Raw genomic sequence first — 18,512 nt, forward strand, 5'->3', positions numbered from 1 at the left:
GATTTGAGATCGGCCTGTAGTTGTTCATTTGTGTCTTGTCAAGATTGTCCTTTTTCAGTATAGGTTTGATTACAGCAGTTTTTAGTGATTCTGGAAACACACCTGATAATAAAGAAAAGTTGACGATCTGTAACAGGTCTGACTCTAAAGTCTTTGAGACCTTTTTGAAAAAACTTGTTGGCAGGACATCTAAACAGCAGGAGGAGGAGTTCAGTTGACCTAAGATGTCCTCCAGGTCTTTGCTGTTAATAGGTTGAAACTGTTTCATGGTGTTTAAACAGTTTTTTGGTGGACACAGTACATATCCTGGATCTGCTGTTGATGTACCAATTGCTTGTCTAATTTTTTGGATTTTTTCAGTGAAGAATTTGGCAAAGTCATTGCAGGCCATGGTCGAATGAAGTTCAGCTGCCACTGACACAGGAGGGTTTGTTAGCCTGTCAACTGTAGAAAATAAGACCCAAGCATTATGGCTGTTTTTAGTGATGATGTCAGAGAAGTAGGACCTTCTTGCATTCCTCAGTTGTAAATTATAATTGTGAAGTTTCTCTTTATAAATGTCATAATGAACCTGGAGGTTTGTTTTTCTCCATCTGCGCTCAGCTTTCCTACACTCTCTTTTTTCTTTTTTCACCAGTGTGGAGTTTCTCCATGGAGACTTTTTCCTTCCAGAGATAACCTTCACCTTAATGGGAGCAATAGTGTCCATTACATTTAACATGTTAGCATTGAAGCTATTGACGAGCTCATTGACTGACCCTCTGGGCAGGTCAGGTGTTAATGGGAAGACCTGGTTAAAAATTGCACTACTGTGTTCAGTTATACACCGTTTTGTGATCACTGTTGTTGATATATTTGTGTGGGCTGAGATTTTACTTTCAAAGAAAACACAGTAATGATCAGACAGGCCCACATCAGACACAGTAACCTTTGAAATGCTCAGGCCTTTGGAGATCAGTAGGTCAAGAGTGTGTCCTCTATTATGTGTGGCCTCTGTTACATGCTGAGTCAGCCCAAAGTTGCCCAGAGTGTTACTCAGGTCTTTAGTCCCTTTGTCCTGAGGGTTGTCCACATGAATGTTAAAATCCCCAACAATAATTACACAGTCAAAATCAACACAGATCACAGACAGCAGTTCACTGAGGTCATTAAAAAAGTCTGTGCAGTATTTGGGAGGCCTGTAAACATTAAGAAACACAACTTTGGATGGGGCCTTCAGCTGTAAAGCCACATATTCAAAAGACTGAAAACTTCCAGGAGATAGCTGCTTACATTGAAATGATTCATTAAATAAGAACGTATTGCAGTCAAGGACTGTGAAAAAGATTGTTTAGGTTTCTTTACATTGAGGACCGTGATACTGTACGTAAAGGGGTATTCAACCTAAAATGATCAAGTATTCACCGCCTGTAGGAGTGAATGTCTGATCTAATGTTTTGTCCTTGTCAATAGTGGGATGTACTGTAACTGAGACATAAAATCAAACTGGCAGCTGCAGTTTTCTGAGATGAACAACACAACCAAATTTCCCCACTTCGTCCAGCCTGCAGGGTCTTTGAGAGGTTTAATGTTAGAGAGAGTGCTGTAAGCAGAAGATCACTTCAGTCAAGAGGCCTGTACTTGCAGGGCTCCAGTGCAGCATGTAACCTGCAGTCATTTTCTAAACAGAGACTGTAGAACAAAATAGTTCCACATTAATTTGTACATAAGTTTAGATTTTTATTTCATAAAAAGCACTGCATGTGACTCCCTTTGGTTTACAGAAACTCCCATTTCAGTTGTGGGGCCTCGCTTCTCTTCTTATTTGGATCTTAGCAAACCAATATTAAAGGGAACCCACGCTATTAAGAAAACTTAATAACCTGTCATTTCAAATCATTCTATTTAAACAATCGACTGATTAGGAATCAAGGAAAATCAGTTTCAGCAATATTTTACATCAGTACAAAGAGAAAGATTTCCAAAGTAGGCCATGGTTAAGACTGAAGGTCCTTGAGAATTATTTTGCTTTACAGAGATTTTGTCTTGCAGTTTATTTTCTGCTAAAAATATGCATTTACATCCATTAGTTAAAAAAGCAATTCCTTTACAGCAACGATGATGTCTTTTCATCCATGTCAATGCAAAAATACAAAGAACTATGTTAGATTTAATTTTAGTTTCTTTTATAATGTGGTCCTGTGCTGTGTGACATCATGTGTATGTATATATGTTTAAAAAGTATCATGTATGTATTTATTTCATTATAAAAAAAAGTTCTTGTTTAGTATTATTTACTAAAAACACAAAAACAAACGGATCATTGCATTGTTTTGGGGGCACAGAAAGTTGCATCATCTGACAGAAAGTGAGATTTCAGAAAGATTGAAATAATTTCAAATTATTCATAAAAACACTTTAAAACATGAGGGGAAATTGTAAACACAAATTTTACTGAAAACGATCGTAGAACAGAGATTATAATGGAATGTTTAAAATCAGCTCTTATTTTCTGTGAATGAGGCAATCTTAAATTTTTTTTTTCCGAGCACTTTAATTATCTGTGAGGAAGCTGCTTTGCTGGGTGTTCATTAACTTGGGAGCACAGCAGGTTCAAATTTACTGCCAATGCAATTTTCCATAAAGCAGTTTATTGACATTATAGGAGACACCTCTGTTTAAAATTCCACGGATGGTGTGCGTTGAGCATGAAATTTGCTCTCAGTTTTTAGAGAACTGCATTAGCGTTTTTGTGAAGAAGCTGGATTTGAAAAATGAAGCCAAATCATCCAAATGTCCTGCTTGTCCTGCAGTGGATATGGCATTTCTGGAAGGGAAAAAGGCATAAATAAATGAATAAATATTGGTCTGAATGAGGATAACCTTGGACAGCTTTGGTTTTAGGACTTGAGAAACAACCATCTTTGTGTGCCACACACAACATTTCAGGAGAAATCTTTCTGAGAAGGCTAATCAAAAATCAAAATTCACATTGATAGCAAAGCTGCAACTGTGAGGTTGCCTTTCCTATGACGATTACATGCATGTGCGTTTTAAAACATATAGGAAGCCCCATCTCTGTAATGAAAAGTAAAATCTATAGGGCATATGACCTAAAGTGATGTACTTGTATTTTTGCTAAACTGAGCTGAAATGAAAATCTTAACCGCAATCCCAACAGGGAGCACAAGAAAATATGCATGAAGGATCAACTTAGATGCAAAGTAATTTATTTTCCCCCAGTTTGAAAAAAAAAAAGTGCCTGTAGGATAAGCTTTCACTGGCAACCAATATAGGGAAGCAATGAGATACAGCCAGAGGAGGAATTAAAAGAAAAATAACTGATATGGCACATCGCATTAAGAGAAACTGGCAGTATAGTCCTACTTGGGTGCATACTGTAGCTGGGTGCATTTTTGAAACTGTGTATAAAAACAATTATTTACCTTTTTGATTACTGAGACTAATCATGTGAGATTCTTCATTCTGGTCCGTGCAGTCTGTTTGTAGAGCCAGATGGAAATTGATCGGTAAACATGATTGAGATTATTACTGAGTACACAGTTTTACCATTAAAGACTAAGTTTACCCAGCACAGCACTCAATTATGAAATAAAGCTTCAATTCAACAGCCACTTTAGAAATAATCGCTGCTTCTCTTATCTTCATGTGAATTTCCTCTTTTCAGTCCCAATCTCCATCACCAACTCTCTTATCCTCAGTTTGTCTGTTCCTCTTAAAAGCCCAGACTATGACTTCCCATACCAACTGTTCTTGTGCACTCAGACAACTCAAGACATCATTTTAGTGCAAAACACAATTTATTTTGGCGGGTTTAATTCTCTGCTAGTCGTCACTGCCTTGAAGGTCACTAGAAGAAGGATTTTTGCTCTTAAACATGGATATGTGAGAGAAAGGCAGGTCTATGAGAGACAAAGGAGAGAGATTAAAAACTCCTCTATGAGTTTAGGCTCTTTCATCTTACCTCTGGTCGAGGAAAACCACAGTCATACCTGGCAGAATCACCCTGATGTCAGGCTGTGACCTCCTGTGTAAATTAAAATGTATCTGGTTATCATAGTGCACTGAATCACATATTTTACTAACACTGAACTAATTTTTCAGTCAATTAGTTGATTAATCAGTCTATCAGCTAAGATTTCTGTTGGATCAATGAATTGCTTAATATGGAGCCTATTTTCTTTCTTGGCTCTATATGATGTTAGGGAGAGCAAATATCCATAACACGGTCATCCAGGAGAATATCTCTGACTATGACTGCAGCGGTTCCACCCAGCTGTTATTCACACTTCCTCTTTATGAGCAGCATCCAATCAGATAATAATTTAATTTGGAGGAGCTAAAATTGCTTCATGCAAAACAAGGATGAACTTTATAAGATAAATACTCATTATTTTGAACCGTAACACATGCACAGTGACTAAAGATTTGGTGCTGGAAATGAGCAGAAAAGGTCCATTTTATTTAATTAATTTATTTTTAAAAATTTTAAGTAGAATTTTAAATCAGTTAAAATCTTGGAAAATGAGGTCAAAATTTAGCACTCTATGATACACATACAAAGTATTTACGGTAACTCTCTAAGTAAATTAGTGTTTAAGATCCAGGACGTGATGTTAAAAAGCTGACATAAAATACGTTTATTAAACACAGTATGTTTTTATTAGAATAATGAAAAGAAATATAAAGAAAACAAATGACCTGAAAATGATTATTCAGCAGAAAAACCAGACATGAAAGTTAGTGTTAGGTGCAACACTACATCTCAGCAAGATTTAACATTACAACTAAGGTCTGCAATAGACTGTGAGTAATTACTGTGCACTTCTTGTAAGGTTTCACTATATTTAATCTTCAACAGAGGGTGAAAGTTACATTCTAACCCAAACTTTGACACCGTGGCTCTGCTTGGTTTTTCCCAGCATGCTGGTGCCCTCTAGTGCATACAAACAGAAAGACAGTGGAAAGACAATAAGCCTTCATTTAGTTATATGTAAACAGATATTGTAGAAAGGTGTATGATTATTATTATAAATTTTGGGGGGAAATAATACATTTTCACATATCAAAGGGGGGAAAAAACAAGGAAGAAAATAAAAAACTGAACCACAAAGAGCAGAGGAACAAATGTGCTGTCTATTGATTAATGGAATATACACACTTTCTGGCCACTTCATTAGATGCACATTGATAGTACCTGGTTGGACCTTATTTTGCCTTATTTCAAAACTGCCCTAATTCTTCATGGTATAGAAATGCTGGGAAGATTCCTCACCGATTTTGGTCCATATTGAGATGATAGCATCAGTTGCTGCAGGTTTGTCAGCTGCACATCCATGATGCTAATCTCCCCTTCCACCACATCCCAAAAGTGGATTGAAACTGGCATGTTATCCTGCTGGAAGCAGCCATCAGATGATCTGTACACTGTTCATAAAGTGATGGATATGGTCAGCAACAACACTCAGGAAGGCTGTGACATTTAAATGATGCTCAGCTGGTACACCATTAAACCACCACCACCAGTTTGAATCAAGTCTTTCAAGCTTTCATGTTGTTTACATCAAATTCTGCCCATTTTGTAGTGAAACTGATACTCATCATACATGGCAACACTTTTCCAGTCTTCTGTTGTCCAAATTTGGTCAACTTTTGCGAAGTGTAGTCTTCGTTTCCTGTTTTTAGTTGACAGGAGGGGCACCCAGTGTGGTCTTCTGCAGCCAATCCCATCTGTTTCAAAGTTTGACATGCTGTGGGTTCAGAGAAGCTCCCCGGTATACATTGGCTGTAATGAGCAGTTGTTTGACTTCAAAGTGGTTGTGCGGAACATGCCAATAGATCAGCAATTTTTAAAATGCTCAGCCCCCCATCTGGCTCCAACAGTCTAGTATCTTTCGTCCTCATTCTGATGCTCACTCTGAACTTTAGCAGGTTGTCTTCACTATGCTTACATGCCTAAATGCAGTGATTTACTGCCATGTGATTGGCTGACTAGATATTTGTGTTATCTGTGTTATATCTTTATCTCTGACCAACGCCCGGTCGAAGATAAACATATCAGGTCAATGCTGATGCTGATGGACATCTGAAACAGGCAGTTCATGCTTGAATTTGTTGAACAGAACAAGGGAACAGAAAACCTTAAGGACAAAGTGGCAAATAAAGACTAACACCTCCTTCAACCTCCTATATATTGGAATAACATTAAGCTGCATAATCTTTATTTTTCCAATACCCATAATTCCATAAAATTCATCTTTATGTATCCTGTAGCTATAAATAAGTGGTGGATAAAATTACTTTTAAACTTATTACTGCATTAACACATCCCAAGCAGATACTGGATGTCTGCAGACACTGTCCATTGCCTGGGGATGAGCTCCAACTGAAACAGGTGATCAAACCTTCATCCCGCATGTGTTTGAAGGAGAAACTGGGGAAAACATACACGATAACAGGTAGCACATGCAAACTCCACAGATAAGACCGCTGCCTGAGCATGAACTCTGCTGTGAGCACTAAAAACTGAGCCACAATGTTACTGTGGCAAAAGAGTCAGTACGTCAGTACGTTCCAAAACTGGTATTTAGGTTTACATTTTAAGATGTGCTTCTGCATACTGGCGCTTTTTGCAGAATGCAAGCCAGCATGTTTTTGAGGGTTTTTTTGTCTGTGTCAGCTACACATAATGCATGACTGTCAAAGTACAAAGTGCCGTTATGATGGAGTATATCCCAGTTGTACGCATTCTGCATGCAGCAATACATATTTTGTAAGAGCAGCTGTGGTATGCATTAAAGGGAAAAAATATTCAGTTTGGGATGCAGCCCAGAAAATTAAAAACACCTGTGTGTGTCTGTGCACTCCTAAATAAGATACAGTATGACAACCTTGTGCTGCACCCTCGTGCTTTTCCTTCACATGTCCACTGGTCATTAGGACCAAAAATATATTAAATCATTTTGAGGATTTAAACACAAGTAGAAGAAGTAGAAACACCAAACATCAGATTACCACATGAGAATCATTTATGATGGACTGCTTTAAGAATCCACACCTGATCATGTGTGAAATGAAACTTGTCAGACTTTACAGCAGTAATCGCAGTAATTTGTTACTTTTTCTTTCAATACAACATCTGTCAGTGAGAGAAATTATATAATCACATAGGTTTTTAAATGACTTTCCTTTTTTTACATGAATAAGTTAAGAGTCTGAGGACAAACCAGTTTGACTCACTGAATTTAAGCCCACTGGGGCATGAAGCCTCTGAAAAGCATTGCTTGTGAGCTGTTTTCTTTAAGACATAAAACATTAGCTAATGTGTAAAAAAAAAATTAAAAAAAATTGAATTGTTACATGATTCTGAGTGTGCTTTAGTTTTAAGAAACATCAGTTTAACAGAAACATAAAACAGTTATTTAGTGCTTTTCTTGCACAAATGGACAACCTAAAACTAAAAAGGAGTCATGCTGTCAAATGTGACAAACAGTAGGCCAATTATATCTTTTTTTATATCAATACAATTGCATTTTTTTACTTTGTGATTTTCTCCCATTAATATCTCTTTCTTCAGATCTAAATGTATAAGGTCTTCATCTTAAGCAGATGTCACTCAGATATGCACAAAATATGAAGTAGCTTATCTTAACTGCATCCATAAACTGTGCCCCCTCAATCATTAGCAAATAAATTAAGCATAGAATAGAATAGTTTAGATTTTAGTGTAGAAGTTGGAAGCAGTATAACATAGCATTACCTAAAGTCTAAGTAAAACCAGGGCCATCACTGCCTTCTGGTTGGCGCCTCAGGTCAATCTGGTCCCACACCTCCAGACTCACAAACAGCTTCTTCCCCTGGGCCATTCGGACTGTCAATAAACACTATCCCCCCACGCCCCACGCACACGCACCTCACCAATCTGAGCCAATGTTTGAGTAACCTTATCACTCAGGCCACTCACACACGGACTCTATTCAGACCAAGTCTTTTCTTTGCACTACCTCCAAGCACTCTGTGACTATTTTGTTCTCCAGTGTGTGACTTTCTATTATTTATATATATTCCCTTGTTTTGTATATATATCCCTCTTGATTGATTCCTGTTTGCTATTTATCCCTGCTGTCTACTATTTATATTTTATTCTGGCACAGTTGGTGTGCAGTACCCACAATTTTGTTGTACATGTACAGTGACAATAAAGGACTATTCTATTCTATTCTATGTAGATTAAAGCTCTCCTTGAGGAAAGTACTTACATATAACAAATTAAGAGTTGTTTCCATGCTGTTATCATACATTATCAAACATTATATTGTATATTAAATAGTACTCTCAACTGGGACTGGTGGAAAAGTTGAGAATTGGGAGTGGGCAGTTTTATGGAGTACTTGCATATATGTATGTCTTGGTAACTTTATTGTAGTGGTGATTGGGGCATAAGAGTACTTTAGGTACTTAACATATGGGATCTCCATGGAGTATGACGTTTGCAGATGACAATGTGAACTATGGTGAGAGTAGGGAGCAACTGGCAAACAGCCTGGAGGGAAGAAGAATAAATGTCAGTAGACATAAGACAAAATACATGTGTGCAAATGACAGGGAGAGATGTGTCAGAGTGAAGCTGCAAGGAGTAGAGGTAGTTAAGGTAGATTAGTTTACCTGGGAGAGAAGGATGTTAGGTTAGGGTGAGATGGATTCAGATGATCTGTGGCGACTATTAAAGGGAGCAGCGAAAAAGGAAAAAGAAAATAAGCCATATTTTCTGGATAGATGGATGGAATTCAAAATCCTGCTCCTCACATACAAGGTCTTAAATAATCAGGCCCCATCTTATCTTAATGACCTTGTAGTACCATATCACCCTATTAGAGCACTTCGCTCTCGCTCTGCAGGCCTACTTGTTGTTCCTAGAGTATTTAAAAGTAGAATGGGAGGCAGAGCCTTCAGATTTCAGGCCCCTCTTCTGTGGAACCAGCTTCCAGTTTGGATTCGGGAGACAGACACTATCTCTACTTTCAAGATTAGGCTTAAAACTTTCCTTTTTGCTAAAGCATATAGTTAGGGCTGGACCAGGTGACCCTGAATCCTCCCTTAGTTATGCTGCAATAGACGTAGGCTGCCGGGGGATTCCCATGATGCATTGAGTTTTTCCTTTCCAGTCACCTTTCTCACTCACTATGTATTAACAGACCTCTCTGCATTGAATCATATCTGTTATTAACCTCTGTCTCTCTTCCACAGCATGCCTTTTATCCTGTCTTCCTTCTCTCACCCCAACCGGTCGCAGCAGATGGCCGCCCCTCCCTGAGCCTGGTTCTGCCGGAGGTTTCTTCCTGTTAAAAGGGAGTTTTTCCTTCCCACTGTCGCCAAAGTGCTTGCTCATAGGGGGTCATATGATTGTTGGGTTTTTCTCTGTATCTATGAAGCGCCTTGAGGCGACTTTTGTTGTGATTTGACGCTATATAAATAAAATTGAAATTGAAATTGTGTTGCACTTTGCAAAAGTCCTTGAGCACTACTTAGACAGCTAGAGACCAGTATTGTTAGAGGAAGACTAACTTTAATGACAATGAACATAACTAATGGAAAGCACTCTTTTGCTGTTCTAATAAGTATTCTTATGAATAATTGATTAAAAATTATTTAAATATCTGAATTTCTTTTCAACTTAAGCTTGAATAGTGAAATGTGTGATTTCTTGTTTTTTTTAATACCACAGGTACTTTTATAATGTTAGTAGTTTTTAAAAAAAAAAAAAATATTTGTGGCCATTTATATCAACTGGCTGTTGTTGTTTGTTTTTTAATTGACGTAAATGGCGCCAGAATAACCCCTGGCGGTGTTATGCTGTTCAATGTCAAAAGGCGGCACTTTCAAAGTTAAGGTAGGCGGCTGTGTTTGTATCGGGCCTTTACTGCGCTTGTGTAAAATTAATTATTATAACCCCTTTATGCTTTTAGCGTCACTGATAACAGTAGAAGTTAAACTCACTTGAAAAAATTCTGATAGGCTTACAGCTTCGTAGCTAACTCTTAGCTAACTTCGTTAGAGGACATTGACAGTAGAAGTCAGGCTTAGTTAGCGGTCAAGGAAACACCTATTTTCTAAACTTAGCTAAATCAGCATGAGAAAATTCAGCCGAGACGTGAAACATAATTAAACAAACATTGATATTTCCCTCACAGGTGACAGCTAACTTACCAACACGATGTTCTACACACAACTCTTCACTTCTAAGCGCGGATCACTAGCCAAAATCTGGCTAGCAGCCCACTGGGAAAAGAAGCTAACAAAGGCCCATGTTTTTGAATGCAACCTGGAAACAACTATCAGAGAAATAATTTCACCAAAGGTAAACGTTTTCAAAGCGCATATCCATAACCACATATTATGGGATAACTTAAGCCAGTTATTATAGTTTTATGTTGACATTAGCTTTATGATTTTTCGTTGTGCTTGAGCAATGACAATAAAGGACCATTCTATTCTATTTGAACTGTTTTCATTTCCGTTTAGTTTCAGTCAGTTCCTAAAGTGGATTTGCTTGGTTCATTTCGGTTTTTATGTTATTTTTAGTTTGGGGTTTGTTTGTTTTTTTTGTTTTGTTTTTTGTCTTTTTAATTATTAGAGTATAGGAGGTATTTTCCCATGGGCAAGTAGATAGCACAATATGAACGTGAAACTTTACAGTGAAGGCAGCTGACACACAACACAATCAGACATCCCAGTCTTATTAAACAAATAGTTTTCTTAACAAATTTAACCACAGTGATAAAGACTATTGCTTTCCCTTTTCTGGGTTTATACAGAGCACAGGCAGGGTGGAGATGAGTGTCAGGTGTCTACTTTTTTAAGTTTAAATAAACACACTTTTTTTTAGTCTTTGAGTTAAATAATCATGATTTCATCCCTGAAATAACTAAAACGCTTTTTAATGGCTAGTTTTAGTTAATCTTTTATATTAACTATATAAAGAGTGAGTCTGAGACGTCAGTTTGTGTGTTCTTTGTAGGTGAGAATTGGTTTGCGGACATCTGGTCATCTGCTCCTTGGTGTGGTTCGAATCTACTCCAGAAAAGCAAAGTATCTCCTTGCAGACTGCAGCGATGCCCTGATTAAGATTAAAACAGCTTTTAGGCCAGGTAACCCCGCCTTGTTGAAGTTTGTGTGTGTGCGCGTGTGTGTCTGTGTGTGCGTTAAATAATTTAAATTCTTTCAGAATAACATTGTAAAATATTTTTAATCGGAGCAACTATTGTTGTACAGTTTATGTGACAGTTCCTCGTAAATAAATAAAGCTAAAACCTGAATTTTAGCAGAACCAAAACTTATTTCACAATCTGATCAGAATCAGAAAGACTTTATTTATCCCCAAGGGGCAATTAAGATACAACAGAGCAGCGTGATGTTGAAGATGAGGACAGGGCATAAACAGGCAATAGGAGTGAGATAATAAATACACAGAATATACAGTATATACACAGTTTTAAAATTAAAGTGACTAAAAGGTAAATAAATAACTGTAAGTGACTAAAAGTGAGTAAAGTGTTGGCAATATAAAAAGAGTGTAGAGTAGTTTATGTTTATGGGTGTGGGAAATGGTCTTACCGGCTGATAATAAGGAAAGGATGGTTTTCAGAAATTGATTAACTGCCATGTAAAAAAATTTTCATTCAGATTTTAATACGATTAATCCAGTCTAACAATCCTACAATTAATCCTGGGTTTATTAAAGTTACAGTGTATGGTACATAAGACTGTGTGTGTTTGTTTTGTTTGTTTTTGAACCAACCATGTAATCATTTATTTTATATTAGCCATTTATTTGTAATGCAGCAAAAAGCTTCAACAAAAATGGCACATTGCAATATTCATGAAAGGAGTATTTATGAAAACATGCTCTATGTGTTAGAATGCATTAGTTTCACTTATATGTATCTAAAGTGGTAACAGACCGTATCCCATTTATGACATAAGTGCTTAACCAACATATTTTAAGAAGGAACGTTTTCAACCCCAAGAACTTGAGCTGATTTGTGGTTTTCTCATGTACACGATCACAGCAAACAGTCTTTCATCAAACCTATGGTGTGAAAACTTAATTTACCTGCATGCTCTTTCTCTCATAATACACCAGGTCAGACAGATCTGCCGGTGGAGGGGCTTGAGGCCACAATAAAAGCGATTACCTTGGTCGAAGATTTCACTACCTTTGATCCCCAGCTTCCAGACCCCAGGCACTGTTTTCCTCACTTCTCCAACACGTCTAACCTGTCATTTATAGAATAGATTTTTATGACATGCTTGTCAATATAAAAGGATATGAATAAAAGGATTGCTCATATAAAATATATAAAAAAATATAAGGCTGATTGTGGACTTACCTATTTTCTAAGTTATAATTCTGTGTTGACTTCCTAAAGTAAGGCTGCCCTGCAATCATACATAATTTAATTACTTGTTATTTATTTAAACCTGATGAATAAGTATTCTGTTTGTGTCCACACACCAGTGACATAGATGTTGTGGACCACTTTTCACTGAACCAGTGTCGATTGGAGGAAATCACTCTGAAAGAGGACTTTGGAAATAACTTTCTAAACTTTGCAGACATTGGTAAGAGCTGAGTTGTTTTCTTGCTTAAGTTGAGTTGTCATTGTTTTTGTTTCTGTTGAGCCTGATTTCATTCTGTCATAGAATATTATTAATTTCTTCCCTTACTTGTCGTTGATTGTAGGAGATGAGCGCCAAAGTTATCATAATGTATTGATGGATGTGAGCTTCCAGAGCTTGGCTCAACATGGAGATGCATTCGGGGATGAGGACCGAGGATTTGACTTACTCGGTATTCCATCCATCCATTTTCTTCCACTTATCCGGGGCCGGGTCGCGGGGGCAGCAGCCCAAGCAGAGAAGCCCAGACCTCCCTCTCCCCAGCCACCTCCTCCAGCTTATCCGGGGGAACACCAAAGCGTTCCCAGGCCAGCCGAGAGATATAATTTCTCCAGGGTGTCCTGGATCTGCCCCGGGGCCTCCTCCCGGTGGGACATGCCCGGAAAACCTCGCCCAGGGGGCATCCTTGTCAGATGCCTGAACCACCTCAGCTGGCTCCTTTCGATGTGGAGCAGCAGCTGCTCTACTCTGAGCCCCTCCCGGATGGCTGAACTTCTCACCCTATCTCTAAGGGAGAGGCCAGCCACCCTTCGGAGAAAGCCCATTTCCGCCGCTTGTATTCGCAATCTCGTTCTTTCGGTCACTACCACTCGTGACCATAGGTGAGGTTAGGGACGTAGACCGACCGGTAAATTGAGAGCTTCACTTTTACACTCAGCTCTCTCTTCACCACAACAGACCGGTACAGCGTCCGCATCACTGCAGCCGCTGCACCAATCCGTCTGTCGATCTCCCGCTCCCTTCTCCCATCACTCGTGAACAAGACCCCGAGATACTTAAACTCCTCAGATTTGGAGGTGCTGATTACTCGGTAGTCTTACGTGAATTGATGAGGATCAGTTTACAGTCAGTTTTTAGCCAGAAGAACATTTAAAAACAGATCCCTCTCTGGGATACTGACTGACTCTAGTGTTACCTTTACTGTAAAGTTGTGATGCCAGAAAATATTCTTTCAAATATATCAGTATTCAGCAGGCCATTAAAAATTGGTGTTTTGTCACCAAATGCATACAGATCAAAAAAGGAGTATAAACCATTCTTGCAGTAGGTGATTGAGTAAAATGTCACAGGATATGCTATAAACTCAATCAAAGCTCTCCTTTTTCCAGTGGTGTTTGCAATCCTTGTCCTGGTTATAAACGGAAATGTTTGACCTGGATTGCTCACATCTGCTATTAGCTTTGGTGTTTGTGAGAGGAGACGGTCTGTCTGGGCCTTCAGGTCCTTGACAGGACTCATGTTCCTGTATTCTCTCAGGGATCCAACATCTGAACTGTAACACAAAGAATAAATAGCCTTTGAGACACGGCATGGCTCCTATCTGCTTTTTAGTTTTTAATAATGAATGGTTGTATGGTTGCAGATGGTCTCTTTTTTTGCTTTTTCACATATCAGAATTAAAATGGAACATATTAACTATATGTTTTATTTTTTCCTCCACTGACTTTGTAGATTTTCTGGCGCAGTCCAGTGATAATGCTGAGGCCACAGAATTCATCCAGGAGAATCCACAAAATGAAAACCTGCCGAGCTCGCCTTTATATGATCAGCAAGGTGATATTTCATTGTGACTGTATTTTACATTAGCTATTTAAATCACATTTTCAATTTAATTTAAACAGCTGCAAGTGATATGCGCTTGATTGTACAGCAGCGCAAGGGAATTGTGTTGTTCATTAAGAGAGTAAAGAGCTGTGTTTGCTCTGAACAGAGCCCATATGTTTGGCAGATGCTAACAGAACGGATTCCATGGAAGTAGAGACCCCGATGGCGAATCAGACCACCCTGCTCGCTAATGAGGAGGCCTTTGCTCTCGAACCTGTGCCCATCACTCGTAAGCACCAAGCATGCCAATCAAAAGCCACTCACATCAGAACAGCTGAAATGCCACTCTTTTTCTCACATAAACTCTTGTATGGTTAACTGTTTTTCTTCAGCAAACTCTGAGAGGAAGAAGGGGAAGAGGAAACGCAAGTTGGTGGTGGATCAGACTAAAGAGCTGAGCAACGAATGCATCAGAAAGCAGCTTTCTGACTTTTCAGATCTGGTCACTCCTTTGGACATGGCCCCGCCCACTGTGCAGCTAATGCAGTGGAAAGAGAGCGGAGGTGCAGATAAACTCTTTGCACAGCCGTGTTCCACTGTTTTATCGCTCCAGATAAAGGAGGTGAAACCCTGCTACATTCTCAACAATATTAATCCCACAATAATATCACCACTATTGTCTGTTTTTTCTGGGAGTCACATAAATGATTTTCGCCTTCAAAAACCTTTTCTGGTCCACTTCCAGACAGCTTCCAGCGCTGCTATTTAAGCTGAGCACTCTGCAATTTCACGACAAGCTTTAAACGTATTTACAGAGGAATCATTCATTTGTCTTTTAAACTAATGTAACTTTTGGTAATGATAGTGAATTCGATCGCTAAAACTAGTTTTCAGGTAAAGCCCGAAAGACCAAAAGCATCACGAGTGGGACCGGCAACATGCTTGTTGCTTTAGCTTGTGTTGGGTTTTCTGGTGATTGTCTTCATCTGAAAATCGCTGAGTTATCTGAGGGAGGGCATACGGTGGAAACGCTGTAATGATTACTGCAAATACACGGTTTGATCCAAACGCAAGAGACTTTTGGCTACACTGAAGCAATCATAACTTGTCACTTGCCAAATTTGCTTCCCTGTGAGTTGCTTCACTTGCACAAAATGTAGAATCAGTTAAAGGATTCTCATTTTGACACGCTGCAGGAGATCCAGCATTCATTGCTGATGTATATAGTGCGAGAGGACACAATGAGACTTCCACCAAGTGGTCTCAAAATAGCAGCCGTGCTCGAGGCGTTCTGGAGGTGCATGGGAAGATAATAGATAAGCCAGTTTAAATCAAGTAAAGGCTTTTTGATTTTACGAGGTGATTTTGATTAAACTTTGCATTTTGGCGCATAGACAAAGGTGAATCCCTGCTATTAATGTTATGTCACATTTTACATTTCCAGCTTTTTGCTAGGAGTTTTTTCCAAGTGAAGCGCCGTGGTGTACGTGAGGATGTTGAGGAGATGCGCCACGAAGAGCATAAAGGTATTTTATGTTTGTTTATTCATTTCTATGGTGTTGTTTCTGTTATTACAGTACATGTGTAATATAACAAAGTTAAAGCTGAGAGGCAGAAGGGTAAAAAGACAAAAGAATGGTGGAGAAAGTAGGAAAGATTATAATAAAATGATCTTTCCTCTGAGCTTGTTTCTGCCAGAGGCTTCTTCTTGTTGAAATTGAGTTTTTCCTTCCCACTGCTTTCAAGTGCTTGCTCATAGATTTCTTTTGTTGTTGTTGTTTCTGTATTATTGTAGGGTCTTTACCTTACAGTATAAAGCGCCTTGAGGTGACAGTTGTTGTGATTTGGTGCTATATTGTTTTTAATGTATGTGCTTTGTCCTGCTCCTTAGCTCAGAGGGAACGAAGTGCCCTCACTACAGAAGTCAGTGTCATGGATTTATCAGCTGATCCTGAAAAAACACACAACACTGAGCTGACTGAACACGATCACGTCAACGACAGCCAGCGTGAGAGCTACTCACAGCTCACACAAGTAAGTATTAACATGTTATGTAAAAAAAATATATATATATATTTATTATAGTTCCCCTGCTTTCACTGTTTTTCATTGTCCATAGCTCATAATCTGTGCTCTTTCTACCAGGATGAAAACAGGTCAGAGCTTACTCATCCATCACTTCCATCTGAAGACTCCATATTTGTCCACCCGCCTTACTTGGAGCACAGCACGCAGTCAACTTCCCTCCACACTCAGGTGCTTGCAGACACAAACAGTTACAAATAGAAGCAGGGCAGGAAACTGTCCTCTGCCAACCTCTGCTTCTCACCGACCTTAACTGTGGAATGAAAGTGAACTAATAATGGATGATTGTGTGTGAAAATAGCTAATACAGTAGATGAGCTCCAATCTATTAACACTTGACAGATGGCGGGTGTTCATTTCCCACCCTGCCTTGGCGATGTGCCCAGCATCACTGACTGAAATATGGTGCCTTTCTTACCTCCAGTCTATGCTGAATAGCCAGGACTTTGAGGAGAGGAGGATAACCAGGCGAGCACAGAAGCTTCTGAACGCTCTAAAAGTAAGACTCTAAAAATAAATGGTTGGACATTAGAATTAAAGTCGCACCAGCTACTCCATCTTGGATGTAACTGGAATTAAAATAGATGGGAAGAATGCATGTTCAGGACACAGGAGTGTTGTTTGTCCCATGGGGTCTACTTAATTTCAGTTTGGATGTTACATAAGCTGACTTAACATTAGTACTTGGTTCCTGAAAAACGCATGATCGAGACAAAATTCAGACCTGACTGTTATGGTATAGATATGATAACAACATCCTGATTACTCTGCAAACATTTCAGTGTTGAGTAAATGACAGCTAACAGTCTTGGCTTGACATCTGCGATCCTGCTACTGAGGGTCTAAATAGGGCACATCTGATTGTTCAAAATCAGTCACGTGGAGGTTTTGAGTGTGGCGTCCTCTTTGCGACCAATTTTATCTAGCGAGTGTGAGCAGCCTCCCACAACCACTCGAAACTATGTGAAGAAAACACATTTTTCCCTAGCAACCTTTGGTTGCCAGGAAATCACTAACCAGTTTCCAGGTTTAGGAAAGGGTTTGGGGGTTTTTTGAATACTGGTTCCAAGATGAAAGTTGTCCCAATGTCAATAACATAACCTCACCACCTTCTGGATATCATTGTTGGCCTTAGGGAGATGTTGTATTCAAGAATTGTTTAACGGTATCCTTTTACTAATTAGAATAAAACTGAACAAATCTTCTTGACCTAAAGGAGAGTAGCAAAGTCCAGAAAAAGCTTAGCATACCGGGGTCATCTCTGTTTCTCTTTCTGAAACTTATTTGAGTTGTTACTATCCAGAAATGTAACTTCACCATGCATTAAAAAGAGAAAATTAACATATACATAAATGTAAAGGGATTAAGTTTTGTTTATACTTACCAAAAAGAAAGGACCTGCTGGTCTGTTGGTTAGCACATCTGATCGCAGCCATTTAGTAACAAAATTAGTTGACAATCAAATTTTACTTAATAAGTTTATTTTAAATGTGGACACCCTGTACTGTGTTTTTCTGCACCATGCCCTACTTAACCCTGAATATCAGAAACTGTAGTCAGCGTGGACAGGAATTTAACAATGAGAGGGATGGGAGAGGATTAGGGGTGATGTACAGGAAATTAAACTCTTGTCTGTGTGTGTTTGTGTTTGCAGCAGAGCCAGTATGACAGCAAAGACCCCACGTTCAGCCTGCAGGGAATTTGTGAAGGAAGCAGTCGCTGGCAAGCTGCAACCACCTTCTTCTGTTTCCTCGTCCTGAAAAAACAAGAAGTCCTCCGCCTGTGTCAGACCGCTCCCTATGAGGACATCTCTGCCACACCTGGACCCAAATTCTACAATTAGTAAAAAGCAGAAGTCAGTCTTCTAACATGCCAGCTTGGGTTTGTAAATGACGCAGAATCACTGTGTCTGTTTAACTCTGATAAGATTATATTAAAGTTACTGAAATAAGCTTCTGGAATAAATAGTATAAACTGCATTAAATGAACACATATTACTCTGTTTATATGTTTGCTTGTTCTGGGTTTCAGTGAAGGAACACGTTTCCTAAAATGCTTGGCCAGACTGTTTTATCAGGTCTCTGATTTTACATATTCAATTCTCTATATGTTTTAGTCTGCTTTCTGCTTTTTCTGTCGTGTATATTTATTCCAGACACAAGATCTCAGAAGTTATTTCTGTGACCAGTTACACAAAAAAAATG

General features: G+C 38.8%; 1 protein-coding gene across 1 annotated transcript; it reads left to right on the top strand.

Moving 5' to 3' along the window:
- The first annotated feature begins 10,177 nt into the window (after positions 1-10,177).
- rad21l1 (RAD21 cohesin complex component like 1) lies at positions 10,178-18,499 on the top strand. Its single transcript, XM_085394492.1, has 13 exons — positions 10,178-10,357; positions 11,018-11,147; positions 12,143-12,242; positions 12,518-12,621; positions 12,743-12,850; positions 14,131-14,232; positions 14,390-14,512; positions 14,616-14,845; positions 15,668-15,749; positions 16,115-16,257; positions 16,369-16,479; positions 16,733-16,807; positions 17,963-18,499. Exons 1-13 carry the CDS (start codon positions 10,214-10,216, stop codon positions 18,149-18,151), a joined length of 1,641 nt encoding a protein of 546 aa, XP_085250618.1. The 5' UTR covers positions 10,178-10,213; the 3' UTR covers positions 18,152-18,499.
- Positions 18,500-18,512: the final 13 nt, after the last annotated feature.

The sequence above is a fragment of the Rhamphochromis longiceps genome, linkage group LG20 (assembly GCF_057381845.1).
Source record: "Rhamphochromis longiceps isolate RC_006_pf linkage group LG20, R_longiceps_female_GT1.1, whole genome shotgun sequence".
In the NCBI taxonomy this organism is placed as follows: Eukaryota; Metazoa; Chordata; class Actinopteri; order Cichliformes; family Cichlidae; genus Rhamphochromis; species Rhamphochromis longiceps.